General features: G+C 57.9%; 1 gene segment (V, D, J or C); it reads right to left on the reverse strand.

Moving 5' to 3' along the window:
- Nucleotides 1-767: 767 nt before the first annotated feature.
- LOC123841756 (Ig alpha-1 chain C region-like) lies at nucleotides 768-7,137 on the reverse strand. The segment is given in 4 exon segments: nucleotides 768-1,198; nucleotides 1,359-1,703; nucleotides 1,894-2,199; nucleotides 7,110-7,137. Coding segments are annotated over 4 exon segments (1,074 nt in total).
- Between the last annotated feature and the right edge of the window lie 8,596 nt (nucleotides 7,138-15,733).

Here is a 15,733-nt window from a genome sequence, read left to right on the forward strand (position 1 = left end):
CCATCCTTGGGCTCAGGAAGGGGTGGGAGACTTGAGTCTGGGGGTCAGGCAGGGGCAGGGGCTGCCTGGGCAGGGTCTGTGGAATTGGGCCCTGAGCTGTGCCCAGTGGGGCATGCAGGGAAGGGTGTGGGGAATCTTGCTGGGGCTGGGGCCAGGCGGGGGACTCCCTGCACCTGGAGGGCGTGTGACTGCGAGCGTGGGGAGACTGTGTGTGTGTGTGTGGGTGTGCTGTGTGCAGAGCAGTTTGGAGCGGGGTGACCTCCTTGTCGGGTGCACCTGTGGGGCTGTCCTGCAATTGTGTGCATTGCACTCGCCGAGGGTGGTGTGGGCCCCCCTGGAATCCTGCCCTCCCCCCGTTCCTGCCACGACTCCTGACAGGGACACCAGCCTCTTCAGTGGCCCTGCTCCCCTGCCTCCCTCTGAGATACAGGCAAGCACATCACTGCCCATGGAGGGCTTGCTGGGGCCCCTGCTCTCAGGACCTGCTGGCTGTCAGCCCCGGGTCTTGCTCCCAGCTTGCCCGCCATGGACCATGCGCTCACACTGATGTTCACACACACACACACACACACACACACACACACACACACACGAGTCCACGGGTGTGAGGGCACGTGGAGGTGCCAGGCTGACCCAGGCAAGTGAAGCCCAAAAGGGTCAGGAAAGCAGTTGCCCTTCCCCCCTGGGGCCCTCCCTGCCTCCGTGTGCCACAGACCCCGAATATGGACAGACAGCGGCCTCATGGAAGCACGGGGCGCTCCAGGGGAGCATGGAGTTTATTCAGGGAGGGGCGGGTGAGCGTTTCAGTAGCAGACGCCGTCCACCTCTGCCATGACCACAGACACGTTGACGTGGGTGGGTTTACCCGCCAGGCGGTCGATAGTCTTCTGGGTGAAGGATAGGGGCAGGGCCTCGTGGCCCACCATGCAGGAGAACTTGTCCCCCTGCTTCCAGGCCTCGGCGTCTACCCTCAGCACACTGGTCACGGAGAAGGTGGGGACGCTCTGGCCGGGCTCCTTCAGGGGCTCCCAGGTCATGTACTTCTCCGGGGGCAGCTCCTGGGTCCCCTGCAGCCAGCGGATCAGCACGTCCTTGGGACTGAAGCCCCTCACAAAGCAGGTCAGCGACACCAGCTCGTTGAGGGCCAGCTCCTCCGACGGCGGCGGCAGCAGGTGGACCTGGGGCCGGAAAGTGTTTCCTGGGGGGCAGAGAGCCAGGTCAGGGGTCTGGGCTGGCGGGGGGGAGGGGCCCCTCTGCCCTGGGCACCCCTGGCCTCAGTTTCCCTCCGTAGACTGTGGGTGGGCGAGAGGAGGCGGGCTCGGGGGTTGCCGCGCCTCCCGGGCAGGGTCTGTGCCCACCTAGGACTTTTTTGATGGTGACGGTCATCGGGCTCTTGGACTCGGGGTGGGTGGCCGTGCAGGAGAAGGTCTCCCCACGGTTCCACGGCTCCGCACAGCCTGGCAGCACACTGGACACGCTGTAGCAGCCGCAGGGGTCACGCTCAGGGCTCTTCTGGGTGGCGTCCTTGCCCCCGGAGGGCTGCCAGGTGAAGGAGGCACCCTTGGGGTCTTTCAGGCCGCTCAGCGTGCACGTGAGGCTGGCATTGGAGCCCAGAAGCAGGTCCCCGAGGGCGGGCTGGTGCAGTGACAGGCGGGGCTCGTCACACGAGGGACACTTACAAGGGCATTTATCCACAACTGGAACTGAGACAGAGACTGCAGCAGGTCAGCGTGCCCTCGGCCCCCTGCCCTCCCCACCCCCAGCCCCTCCATGGGGGCCCCGTCTCGGCAGCCCGCTCTCGTCCCAGTGGTGTGCCCTCGGGGGCACGATTCCAGGTGGCTGGTCAGAGAAGAATGTGGGGCCCCACCCCCAGCCCCCAGCCTGCCCTCTGACCTTTGCATGGCACAGACACAGGCTTGCTGGGGTTGGAGGCGTGCTGCACTTGGCATTCCAGGGACGAGCGGTCAGGGCACTGGTTGGCCGGCAGGGTCAGCTGGCTGCTCATGGTATACAGGCTCCCAGCAGCGCCCTTCACTGGGGGGAAGTTCCTGACGGACGCGCCCTCCTTGCTGGGGCTCCAGGTCACATTCACGGGCTCTGGCGGGAAGAAGCCCTGGACCAGGCAGGCGATGACCACGTGCCCGGCTTCGTCAGTGCTGCTGAGGCTTAGCGGGAAGACACTGGGGCTGGCTTTGGCCTCTGCAACACAGGACACTCTGTGAGGCAGTGGGCAGCACCCTGGACCCCTGATGCAGCCTCACAATCCCAGCACGAAGCCTGTCTCTCCTGTGCACTGGAGGAAGCTTGCACAGAGACGGCGAGTGACTGCCCCAAGGCTCTCAGCTCACATGCCAAGGACCTGGGGTCGGAACCAGATGCCTGAGCCCAGCTGCACTGTCTCGGAACACGGTCCTCAGGGTTCTAGCACGACCGCCTGGACACATTCCTCAGGGAAGGCCTCTGGATTTGTGGTTACTGAACATGGCTTTCCCACTCACTGGCTGAGTCTGCAGGAGCTGCTGGGGCCTCCGTTTCCCATCTGTGCAATGGGTGCAGACACACTCGCTCCTCCTGGGACCCCCTTCCCACTTCCCAGTTAGGTTCCCAGTCAAACCACTCACCCCTCACTAATCCCACCCCCAGTCTCCCTAGTAGTGACAGTTGATCTCTGGTCTACGGGGCTTTGGAGGTAAGAGGCCCAATTCCAACTCGGTTGGAGGATGTCCCTACTGGAAAAGGCAGAAACACAGAGTGTGGTCTACCCACATGTACAGGACCAATTCCCTTCAGGGAACTGGTGAAGGGACAGAAAGCATCATGGGTACAACCTAAGAAGCATGCCCCCATGTACCCCTTAGAATACAGGGACTAGCCTGGCTGGAGACTAGATCTCTGGGGGGTGATACAAACCCAGCCCACCCCTTCCCATTCACCTCAGTCACTAGCCCAGTACAGCCCAGCTCAGCCAATTTCAGCCCAGCTCAACAAATTTCAGCTCAGCTCAGCCCAGCCCAGCCCAGCTCAGCCCAGCCAAGCCCAGTTGAGCCCAGCTGAGCCCAGCTGAGCCCAGCTCATCCCAGTTCAGCCCAGCTGAGCCCAGCTGAGCCCAGTTGGGCCCAGTTTAGCCTATTTCAGCTCAGCCCAGCCCAGCCCAGCTGAGCTGAGTTCAGCCCAGTGTAGCCTAGTTCAGCCCAGCCCAGCCCAGCTGAGCCCAGTTCAGCCCAGTGCAGCCTAGCCCAGCCCAGCTGAGCCCAGTTCAGCCCAGTGCAGCCTAGCCCAGCCCAGCTGAGCCCAGTTCAGCCCAGTTGAGCCCAGCTGAGCCCAGCCCAGCCCAGTTGAGCCCAGCTGAGCCCAGCTGAGCCCAGCTCATCCCAGTTGAGCCCAGCTGAGCCCCCTTGAGCCCAGTTGAGCCCAGTTTAGCCTATTTCAGCTCAGCCCAGCCCAGCCCAGCTGAGCTGAGTTCAGCCCAGTGTAGCCTAGTTCAGCCCAGCCCAGCCCAGCTGAGCCCAGTTCAGCCCAGGGCAGCCCAGCCCAGCCCAGCTGAGCCCAGTTCAGCCTAGTTCAGCCCAGCTCAACCCAGCCCAGCCCAGTTGAGCCCAGCTGAGCCCAGCTGAGCCCAGTTCATCCCAGTTCAGCCCAGCTGAGCCCACCTGAGCCCAGTTTAGCCTATTTCAGCTCAGCCCAGCCCAGCTGAGCTGAGTTCAGCCCAGTGTAGCCTAGTTCAGCCCAGCCCAGCCCAGCTGAGCCCAGTTCAGCCCAGTGCAGCCTAGCCCAGCCCAGCTGAGCCCAGTTCAGCCCAGTGCAGCCTAGCCCAGCCCAGCTGAGCCCAGCCCAGCCCAGTTGAGCCCAGCTGAGCCCAGCTGAGCCCAGCTCATCCCAGTTGAGCCCAGCTGAGCCCCCTTGAGCCCAGTTGAGCCCAGTTTAGCCTATTTCAGCTCAGCCCAGCCCAGCCCAGCTGAGCTGAGTTCAGCCCAGTGTAGCCTAGTTCAGCCCAGCCCAGCCCAGCTGAGCCCAGTTCAGCCCAGGGCAGCCCAGCCCAGCCCAGCTGAGCCCAGTTCAGCCTAGTTCAGCCCAGCTCAACCCAGCCCAGCCCAGTTGAGCCCAGCTGAGCCCAGCTGAGCCCAGTTCATCCCAGTTCAGCCCAGCTGAGCCCACCTGAGCCCAGTTTAGCCTATTTCAGCTCAGCCCAGCCCAGCCCAGCTGAGCTGAGTTCAGCCCAGTGTAGCCTAGTTCAGCCCAGCCCAGCCCAGCTGAGCCCAGTTCAGCCCAGTGCAGCCTAGCCCAGCCCAGCTGAGCCCAGTTCAGCCTAGTTCAGCCCAGCTCAACCCAGTTCAGCCCAGGTTAGCCCAGCCCAGCTCAGTTCAGCCCAGCCTAGGCCAGTTCAGCCTAGCTCAGCCTGGTTCATCCCAGCCCAGTTCAGTCTAGCTCAGCCCAGCTCAGCTCAGCTCAGCTTAAATCAACCCAGTCCAGTTCAGCTCATCCTAGCCCAGCTCAGCCCAGCCCAGGTAGTTCACCTCAGCACAGCTCAGTTCAGCCCAGTTGAGCCCAATTGATCCCAGCTCATCTCAGCTCAGCCCAGTTGAGCCCAGCTCAGTCCAGCTCAGACAGCTAGCCCAGCTCAGCCCAGCTCAGCTGAGCTCAGCACAGTTCAGCCCAGTTCAGCCCAGCCTAGTCCAGCTCAGCCCAGCTCAGCCCATTTCAGCCCAGCTCAGCCCAGCCCAGCTCAGCCCAGCTCAGCGCAGCCCAGCCCAGCCCAGCCCAGCTCAGCTCAGCTCAGCCCATTTGAGCCCACTTGAGCCCAGCTCAGCTCAGCCCATTTCAGCCCAGCTCAGCCCAGCTCAGCCCGGCTCAGCCCAGCCCAGCTCAGCCCAGTTCAGTCCATTTCAGCTCAGCTCAGCTCAGCCCAATCCAGCTCAGCTCAGCCTAGCTCAGCCCAGTTCAGCCCAGCTCAGCCCAGCTCAGTCCAGCTCAGTCTAGCTCAGCCCAGCTCAGCTCAGCTCAGCCCAGCCCAGCTCAGCTCAGCCCAGCTCAGTCCAGCTCAGTCCAGTTCAGCCCAGCTAAGCCCAGCCTAAGCCTGGCTCAGCCCAGCTCTGCTCAGCTCAATCCAGCTCAGTCCAGCTTAGCCCAGCTCAGTCCAGCTCAGCCCAGCCCAGCCCAGGTAGTCCACCTCAGCTCAGCCCAGTTGAGCCCAGTTAAGCCCAGGTGATCCCAGCCCATCCCAACTCAGCTCAGATCAGCCCAGTTCAGCCCACTCAGCCCAGCTCAGCTCAACCCAACTCAGTCCACCTTAGCCCAGCCCAGCTCAGCTTAGCTCAGATCAGCTCAGCCCAGCCCAGTTCAGCCCAGCCCAGCTCATCCCAGTTGAGCCCAGCTCAGCCCAGCTCAGTCCAGCTCAGCCCAACTCAGCCCAGCTTATCCCAGTTTAGCTCAGCCTAGCCCAGCTCAGCTCAGCCCAGCTCAGTCCAGCTCAGCTCAGATTAGCTCAGCCTAGTTCAGCCCAGCTCAGCTCATCCCAGTTGAGCCCAGCTCAGTCCAGCTCACCCCAATTCAGCCCAGCTCAGCCCAGTTAAGCTCAGCCCAGCTCAGGTCAGTTCAGCTCAGCCCAGCTCGGCCCAGCTCAGCTCAGCCCAGCTTAGTCCAGCTCAGCTCAAATCAGCTCAGCTCAGCTCAGCCCAGCTCAGTCCAGCTCAGCACAACTCAGCCCAGTTCAGTCCAACTCAGCTCAGCACAGCTCAGCCCAGCTTATCCCAGTTCAGCTCAGCCTAGCCCAGCTCAGCTCAGATCAGCTAAGCCCAGCTCAGGTCAGCTCAGCCCAGCTCAGTCCAGTTAACCCACCTCAGCCCAGTTCAGCTTAGTCCAGCCCAGCCCAGTTCAGTCCAGCTCAGCTCAGCTCAGCTCAGCCCAGTAGAGCTCAGTTCAGTCTGGCTCAGCCCAGTACAGCCCAGCTCAGCCCAGCTCAGCCCAGTTCAGCTCAGCCCAGTTCAGCCCAATTCAGCTCAGCCCAGCTCAGCTCAGCTCAGCTCAGATAGCTCAGCCCAGTTCAGCCCAGCTCAGCCCAGTTCAGCCCAGCTCAGCCCAGCTCAGCCCAGCTTAGCCCAGCTCAGGCCAGTTCAGCTTAGCCAGCCCAGCTCGGCCCAGTTCAGCCCAGCTCAGCCCAGTTTAGCTCAACCCAGCTCAGTCCAGGCAGCCCAGCTCAGCCCAGTTCAGCTCAGCCCAGCTCAGGTCAGCTCAGGTCAGCTCAGCCCAGCTCAGGTCAGCTCAGCCCAGTTCAGCCCAGCCCAGCTCAGCCTAGTTCAGTCCAGCCCAGCTCAGCCCTGTTCAGCCCAGCCCAGCTCAGCCCAGTTGAGCCCAGCTCAGCTCAGCCCAATTGAGCCCAGTTGAGCCCAGCCCAGCTCAGCCCAGCTCAGCCCAGTTGAGCCCAGCTCAGCCCAGCCCAGCTCAGCCGAGTTCAGCTCAGCTCAGCCCAGTTGAGCCCAGCTCAGCTCAGCCCATTTGAGACCAGCCCAGCTCAGCCCAATTGAGACCAGCCCAGCTCAGCCCAGTTCAGCCCAGCCCAGCCCAGCTCAGCCCAGTTGAGCCTAGTTCAGCCCAGCCCGGCTTGTCCACTTCAGCTCAGCCCAGGCCAGCCCAATCTAGCGTAGCCCACAGTAGCCTTAATTGTGCGTATTCTGGTTTTCTGCCCTGTGATATCTATGGCCTCCAGGCAATCTTCCTTTCTTCCTCTGCTCTGTGTTGATGCCTATTCTCCATCCTCTTGGGCCCAGCAGGGTTCAAGATGGTCTGACTGAGGAGATAAGGTCTGACCCACATTTGGACCCACCTGCTCGAGGCTGCCTGAGGGTCCATTACATCTGAGAGGCCAGGCCTCCCTTTGCCCGGTGGCCCAGTGCTGCATGTCCATCGGCCTGCCTCCCCAGGGGCCTGGAGTGAGCATGGAGGCCATGGCCTCCTGTAGGCTGGCCTGATGGCTGTGTGATCTCAGTAGCCCCCTGCCCTGCTCTGGGGTATTTGCCTCTCTAGGCGGGCCGAGGTGTGAGGGGTGGGCTGGGAGGGATTGCATGACTGTGTCTGGCCCACAGATGGGGTCACTTGCCCACTTCCTGTCCCACCAGTGGCGGCTGCTCGCCTCCACGTCATGTCTGGTCTGTGGTCTGGCTGTGGTGGGGCCAGGTGTATGTGGCCTGGCCTGTGCGACCCCCGGGAGCCTGACTCTGGGCTGAGGCCATGTGGGTGCGAGGCGGGTGCCCTGCGGGAGGTCATGGCTCCATGTGGCTGTCTGGGGGCCGAGAGGTGAGGAAGCAAAGGCTGAAGTGGACCCCGAGGTGGAGATGGTCTGGGAGGTGGGCACGGAGTGAAGGCTGTCAGGGGTGAGGCCTGGAGGGACAGGGCTCACCCAGGGTGACCCCGGCAAATCGGCAGGTGTCGGTCCACCTTACGGCCGCGGGGGAGGATGTGAGGGTGAGGAGCCACGCCAGTCTGGCCGTGACCAGTGGCTGCCCTTCCTCGGCCCGCTGTCCACAGCTGGGGCCCCAGAGTACTGCTGGGGTGGGGGTGGGGGGCTGCAGCTGTCTGGGAGCCTGGAGTCCGGGGCTGGGGCAGCTGAGGGGCCCCCTGTGCCCCGCCTGCCAGCCCAGGGCTCTCCTGCCGGCCCCCGAGCTGCACCCATGTTGCCCTGCTCCCTTGCACCCGGCCTGGCCCTCCTAGGGGCCGATGGACCCAGCTGGTGTCTGTGCCCACTTGATCCTTCACTTCTTCAAGCACAGAAGGTTCCGGAGCCACACACAGGAGCCGATGGTCCGCCCCCAGGAAGGACACCACCAGGGGGAGTGGCAGCAAGCTTCAGGATGAGTGGAGTTGTCTGCCACACATGCTTCTTCCCTGTGGACTCGGGCGGCCCAGGGATGGGAGCGGAGGAGGTGGTTGCAGGGAGGGGAGGCCGCGGTGGGGCCGGCACACTGTGGCCTGGCTCAGGGAAACTCTGGGGGTTTCAGTATGAACCCGGGATCCCTGCAGCACCACCCGTGAGGGACGTTTCCTCCCAGGGCCGAATACCTCTTGCCCCTACCACCCCCGCATACCCTTGCCAACTGCACTGTCTGTGTGGCAGATGACTGCCCCTGGGGCCCTGCCCTGTCGCCTGCCGGTGCATCCCTGCACTCTGCACCCTCCGAGGGTCCAAAGCACTGGAGTCCCCCCAAGCAGTCGCCACCCCAGGAACCAGAAGGAACGAGAGCAGGTTGGGCAGCACCCAGTGGTCGGGCAGACGTGGTGGGCCGCCTTCTCCCTCAGCCTCCTGTTCCTCAGCCCAGGCACTCACACATGGGCAGCGTGGGCACAGGGCAGAGGAGGTGTCGTTTGGGCTGAGGTATGATGTCATGGCATTAGCCACCTGCCTGCAGCAATGAGTGGAAAGAGCCGGAACTCAGGAAAGAGGTCTGACATGCACTTTGCTAAGATTGACCGAGCACCTTCCACGGGTCAGGGTCTGTGCACGGAGTGACCCAGCACCTTCACAGGTCAGGGTCCATGCCCGGCGTGACTGAGCTCCTTCCAGGGCTCAGGGTCTGTGCCCAGCATCACCGAGCACCTTCCACGGGTCAGGGTCTGTGCACGGAGTGACCCAGCACCTTCACAGGTCAGGGTCCGTGCCCGGCGTGACTGAGCTCCTTCCAGGGCTCAGGGTCCGTGCCCAGCATCACCGAGCACCTTCCACGGGTCAGGGTCCGTACATGGCATGACTGAGCAGCTTCCATGGGTCAGGGTCTGTGCACGGAGTGACCCAGCACCTTCACAGGTCAGGGTCCGTGCCCGGCGTGACTGAGCTCCTTCCAGGGCTCAGGGTCTGTGCCCAGCATCACCGAGCACCTTCCACGGGTCAGGGTCCGTACATGGCATGACTGAGCAGCTTCCACGGGTCAGGGTCTGTGCACGGAGTGACCCAGCACCTTCACAGGTCAGGGTCTGTGCCCAGCGTGACTGAGCTCCTTCCAGGGCTCAGGGTCTATGCCCAGCATCACCGAGCACCTTCCATGGTTTAGGTTCTGTGCCCGGCAGCATGAACCAGCACCTTGTATGGTTTAGGGTCTGTGCCCGGCATGAACCAGCACCTTCCCTGTGTCAGGGTCTGTGCCTGGCATCATTGATCAATTTCCATGGGTGAGGGTCTTTGCCCAGGGTCTGTGCCCAGCATCACCGAGCACCTTCCACGGGTCAGGGTCCATACATGGCATGACTGAGCACCTTCCACGGGTCAGGGTCTGTGCATGGAGTGACCCAGCACCTTCACAGGTCAGGGTCCGTACCCGGCGTGACTGAGCACCTTCCACGGGTCAGGGTCACTCCTGGGCTTGTGGCCCCATCCCTCCCACCCGCATCTCCGTCTTCATGGGGCTTCTCCTCTGTGTCTGTGTGTCTCCTCCTCAGCCCCTTGGAAGGACACCTGCCATGAGATTTAGGGCCTGGACCATCTCATCTGAAGATCTTTAATGTCAATCACATCTGCAAAGACACTTTTCCAAACAAGGTCACATTCAAGGTTCCTGGGATTAGGCCGTGGACATAGGTCCCGGGGGCCAGCATTCAGCACACTGTGCTGGGTTCATAACAGAAGGAAAGAAAGAGGGACAGAGGGACCCTGAGAAGGCAGCCCCTTACTGCCGGGAGGGCCCGTGAAGGCAACATCCCTGGCAGTGTCCACCCCGCGGCCTGCTCTCAGCTTGTGGTCCCCGTGTGCCAGGCCTCTGCTGGCCCTCCTGACCGGTGACAGGCACACCGGCCTTCCAGGCTTGGAGGAGATGCATTCTGCCGTGTGCAACGGCATCTGGCTCTGGGGGCCGGTGTGAGCCGAGCCCTTGTCCTCGTGCTGTTGTCCATGGGGCAGGTCTCCTGATCTGGGGCACCAGTCAGAGAGGGAAGACACTCAGCTCCGTCCTTGGGGGACCCCCAGTCCAGGAGATCGGGGGGAGGAACCCAGGCCTTGGCCCCCCAGAAACTTGTAAGTGGGGGTGGATCTTGTCAGCTCAAAATGAACAAAACTCTCTTAAAATTTTATTCTATCATCTATCTATCATCTATCTATCTATTATCTATCTATCTATCGTCTATCATCTATCTATCTATCATCTATCTATCTATCATCTATCTATCTATCTATCTATCATCTATCTATCTATCATCTATCAATCATCTATCATCTATCTATTATCTATTATCTATCTATCATCTATCACCTATCCATCCATATCTATCAATCCATCCATCCATATCTATCAATCCATCCATCCATCCATGTAACTATCCATTTATCCATCTATCTATCCAACATCTCTCTCTCTCTCCCTCTCTATCTATAATTTTGGGTGATATCCAGGTTCCAGGGCCATAGTACTTTCCTCCCCCCCTCTAGCCATGCCTCTACCAGGCCCTGGACCACGTGGGGGAGAATACAGGGCACGTTTCAGCCTACACCCCCTCTTATTTTTTTATTTTTAATTAAAATCACGTAGTTACCACATTCCCCCACCCACCTTCCCTCTGTAAACCTCAGTTTGTTTCCTAGAGTTCAGTGTCTCTCATGGTTTGTCTCCCTGTCTGATGACATCCCATTCAGATTTCCCTCCCTTCCTGTTTGGTCCTCTGTACTATTCCTCATGTTCCACATATGAGTGAAACCATATAATTAACTTTCTCTGCTTGACTTATTTCACTTAGCATAATCTCCTCCAGTCCCATCCATGTTGATGTAAAAGTTGGGTATTCATCCTTTCTGATGGCTGAGTAATATTCCATTGTGTATATGGACCACATCTTCTTTATCCATTCATCTGTTGAAGGGCATCTCGGCTCTTTCCACAGTTTAGCTATTGCAGACATTGCTGCTATGAACATTGGGCTGCATATGGCCCTTCTTTTCACTACATCTGTGTCTTTGGGGTTAATACCCAGGAGTGCAATTGCTGGGTCATAGGGTAGCTCTATTTTTAATTTTTTGAGGAACATCCACACTGTTTTCCCAAGTGGCTGTACCAACTTGCATTCCCACCAACAGTGTAAGAGGGTTCCCCTTTCTCCACAACCTCTCCAACCTTTGTTGTTTCTTGCCCTGTCCATTTTTGCCATTCTCACTGGTGTAAGGTGTTTCTCAGTGTGGTCTTGATTTGGATTTCCCTGATGGTTAATGATGATGAACCTTTTTTCATGTGTCTGTTAGCCATTTGTATGTCTTCTTCAGAGAAGTGTCTGTTCATCTCTTCTGCCCACTTTTTGACTTGATTATTTGTTTTTTGGGTGTTGAGTTGGAGAAGTTCTTTTTAGATCTTGGATACCAGCCCTTTATCTGTAGTGTCATTTGCAAATATCTTCTCCCATTCAGTGGGTTGCCTCTTTGTTTTGTTGACTGTTTCCTTTGCTGTGCAGAAGCTTTTTATCTTGATGAAGTCCCAAAAGTTCATTTTTGCTTTTGTTTCACTGGCTTCTGGAGATGTATCTTGAAAGAAGTTGCTGTGGGTGATGTCAAAGAGGTTACCGTCAATGTACAATTGGATAGATTCCTGTCTCACATTTAGGTCGTTCATCCATTTTGAGTTTATCTTTGTGAATGGTGTTAGAGAATGGTCGAGTCTCATTCTTCTGCATGTGGCTGTCCAATTTTCCCAGCACCATTTATTGAAGAGACTGTCTTTTTTCCATTGCATGTTTTTTCCTGCTTTGTCGAAGATTATTTGACCATAGTGTTGAGGGTCCATATGTGGGCCCTCTCTTCTGTTCCATTGGTCTATATGTCTGTTTTTGTGCCAGTACCATGCTGTCTTGGTGATCACTGCTTTGTAGTATAGCTTGAAATCGGGCAACGTGATGACCCCAGCTTTGTTTTTCTTTTTTACCAATCCCCTGTGATTCGGGGCCCTTTCTGGTTCCACACAAATTTTAGGACTGTTTGTTCCAGCTCTGTGAAAATTGGTATTTTGATCGGGATGGCATTGAAGGTATAGATTGCTCTGGGAAGCATAGACATTTTAACAATGTTTATTCTTCCGATCCATGAGCATGGAATGTTTTTCCATCTTTTTGTGTCTTCCTCAATTTCTTTCATAAGAATTCTGTAGTTTCTAGAGTATAGATCCTTTACCTCTTTGGTTAGGTTTATTCCGAGGTATCTAATGGCTCTAATTTCTCTTTCAACAGTTGCGTTGTTAGTGTATAGAAAAGCAACTGATTTCTGTGCACTGATTTTGTATCCTGCCACGTTACTGAATTGCTGGATGAGTTCTAGTAATTTGGGGGTGGAGTCTCTTGGGTTTTCCGCATAAAGTATCATGTCATCCACGAAGAGTGAGAGTTTGAATACCGATTAGAATACCTTTTATTTCTTTTTGCTGTCTGATTGCTGATGCTAGGACTTCTTTTCTTTTTATTTTTTATTGTTATGTTAATCCCCATACATTACATCATTAGTTTTAGATGTAGTGTTCCATGATTCATTGTTTGTGCATAACACCCAGTGCTCCATGCAGAACGTGCCCTCTTTAATACCCATCACCAGGCTAATCCATCCTCCCACACCCTCCCCTCTAGAACCCTGTTTGTTATTCAGAGTCCATCGTCTCTCATGGTTTGTCTACCCCTCCGATTCCCCCTGCTTCATTCTTCCCCTCCCGCTACCTTCTTTTTCTTCTTTTTTTTTCCTTAACATATATCGCATTATTTGCTTCAGAGGTACAGATCTGAGATTCAACAGTCTTGCACAATTCACAGCGCTTACCAGAGCACATACCCTCCCCAGTGTCCATCACCCAGTCACCCCATCCCTCCCACCCCACCCCCCACTCCAGCAACCCTCAGTTTGCTTCCTGCGATTCAGAATTCCTCATATCAGTGAGGTCATATGATACATGTCTTTCTCTGATTGACTTATTTCCTGATGCTAGGACTTCTAACACTACGTTGAACAGTATTGCCTGCACCCTCTTTAAAGTTATTTTATTTTATTTACATTTTATTCTGTTCACAGTGAGTGCAATATTGGTTTCTGGAGTAGCATTCAGTGACTTGTCACATGCATACAACACCCAGTGCTCTTCACAAAGAGCTTGCACCCCTCAGAGGGAGAGACAAACCATAGGAAACTTTGGACTCCAGGAAACAAACTGAGGGTTGCAGAAGGGAGGGGGTGGGGAGAGGGATGACGGGGTGACGGGCATGAAGGAGGGCACGTGCTGTGATGAGCACTGGGTGTTAGACGCAAGTAGTGCATCACTGAAGACAAGGTCAAAAACCAATGATGGACTGAACATAAAAAGAAATAAAAAAGATAAAAATTTTAAGGGAAAAAGGGAAGCGTCTTCTTGGAGGCCCAGTGAGCACAGCTGCTGGGACCCACGCTGGCCCTGGAAGCAGCATTTAGGGCAGGGCTTCTCCCGTCAAGAGGTAAAGATCGTCCTGACCAAGGACATTCCGGAAAGCTCCAGATCATGTCCTGGGTTTAGTCCAAGCGAGGCTGCATGGCTCCAGCATTATGGGGACTTATCTGGATGTTTGCCAAGTTTCCTGCAGGTTGTCTACCACTGAAAGACATGCATGGTGTGCTGGGGTGGAGATGGAGTCCCTGCTCTGAGGTCTGGTCATGTCCCTGTGACCTTGGTAGCAGTTAGAGGAGAGCCTGGCTGGGTGCTCAGGAATGGCCTCATAGCCGAAAATCTCCTTTGATTGATAAGTGTGGGGTGGGGGTCCTGAGACCGTGTGTGTCCATGTGTGCCAGGCGGGGCTGTGACGTGGTCTCCTCCTATCTTCGGCCTCCACCTCCCCTTCCCTGATGTTCTATTTAGATAAAATCCTCCGGGTCTGGGAATGAGGATCACAGCGGCTGGGTCCTGGGACTTGTGTCCCGGGCAGGAGGCCAGCGGCCACGGTCCGACCCTCCTCAGGCCGCATGCCTGCCTCACTCATTTCCCTCCCTGGTCCGAGTCCCAGTCCATGTCTGAGTCCGTGTGACATGTGCCAGGGATGTGGCTGTCTCTGGAGGGCCGTCTCCACATGTGGAATCTCCCGTCCAGAGGACTCTGGGGATTTTTGTGCTGAGCATGAGGCCACGGGCCCTGAGTGATGGTACCAACAGTTCACATGCCCTCAGACAGGCACAGAGGGCGGCCCCTCCCTGGCTTCCTCCTTAGTGGAACTTCTGTAGCTCCTGGAATCTCTTCTTCCCATTATTAGCCACTGGGATTTTCCTGTCTGTGACGGACTGCCCACGTCTTTGCTTGTCTCTCTGTTCCTGAGCACTCTTCATAGACGAGGGAGCCTGCCTTTCATCAGGTGTGTTTACATAGCCTCCCCGTTTCCAGTGGACTTCGCAGAGACCCTACTGGGAAGGTGTCTCCAGGCAGGGAGACCAGCTCTTTATTGAGAGGGGCACAGCCTCAGGCCCAACACTATGCTTGGCCAGCTGGCCATTTCTCCAGCATCTTGGCTCCTAAGTTCCAGGCTCATCAGATTTCTTCTTGAGGATGGCGGTGGCCAGCCCCAGGCGGCTCTTGCTTGCTTGCATGTCTCACTCAGCTCATGGGCACCTCCATGCTGGCTGGGGGGATGGGGGCCAAGGATTAGCCTGTGTGTGCGCGCTCAGTGGGTGGACAGATGTGGGGCTGACCAGTGGTCCCTGGAGGCTGATGGTGGCCCTGAGCTTGGTGGTTGTGCAGCTGGGTTCCTATTGCCTCCTGCACTGACCACAGAAGTAGCTACTTTGGGTTTGCCCAGAGGAGACCGTGGCTTTTATGTGAGCATGGGAAGGGGCAGTGAGTCTTGGCTGGAGATCAGCAGAGCAGGCATGAAGGGACTGAGCTGGCTGTCTCTGGGGGTGTCAAAGGGACTCTTGCAGGGAGCAGCTAGCTGGCCACCTGGGCCTTCTGGCCCAGAACTAGCCCCTGCTCCCTTCCCTCTTGTCCCTTGACCACAACCCTAGGGGTCCTGCCTCCCACTCCCACAGGTAGACAGCGTGCTCAGGTGGCATGGGATTTGTAAAAAGGAAATTTACTAAGAAACTCAAAAGGAAGGCAAGCGGGTTGCTGAGCTAGGAGCCAGAGGTGAGGTGAGGCCAGGGCGGATGCGGTTGGGAGGCGCTGACCCACGGGAAGCTCCTTCTGCTGGGGCACCCCTCCTCCCGCCCCAGGAGTCCCGCCCACAGCCCTGAGCAGTCCCGTGGCCTCTCCCCAGCAGCCCTTCTGTGTGCTGGCGTTCTGCAGGGACGGAGCTGCCAGTGGCCGGCAAGAAGGCTGGGCGGGAGCTGGGGCTGGGCACAGGGGCAGGGCACTTGGACCCGGTGCCAGGGAGGTGGGACTGAGTGTGGGAGCCGAGGTCTTGCTGGACTTGGACTCTGAGTGGTGGGTGGGCCATGGGCTTCACCCTCCTTGTCCTTTGGGGGCTGTTCCGTGAGAACAGGAGTGGCCCTGACCCCAGGACCAGGGAGGAGCCCAGGGGTTAGCACCCATGCCCAGCTCTGGTCACTCTGTGGGACGGGCTTGTGCCAAAGTGGGCTGGGGTCGGGGCTGTGATCGGCAGGTCCCCTTGGTGCCTTGGACCTTGGAGCTGAGCTGGAGGCCTCTGGACGTCTGTGTGCTGGACGTCGTGTGTCTGACTGGCCACTCTGGGGGTTTGTGTGCCCTGGTCCTCCCACTGCGTGTGAGCAGACAGCTTCCGACATGGGAGGGGCAAGCAAGGCCTCGTTGCCCTGTCTCTGGGC

This window comes from Mirounga angustirostris, unplaced genomic scaffold, assembly GCF_029215605.1.
Source record: "Mirounga angustirostris isolate CCGP_5_RB_7025 unplaced genomic scaffold, mMirAng1.0.hap1 SCAF_9, whole genome shotgun sequence".
Lineage (NCBI taxonomy): Eukaryota > Metazoa > Chordata > Mammalia > Carnivora > Phocidae > Mirounga > Mirounga angustirostris.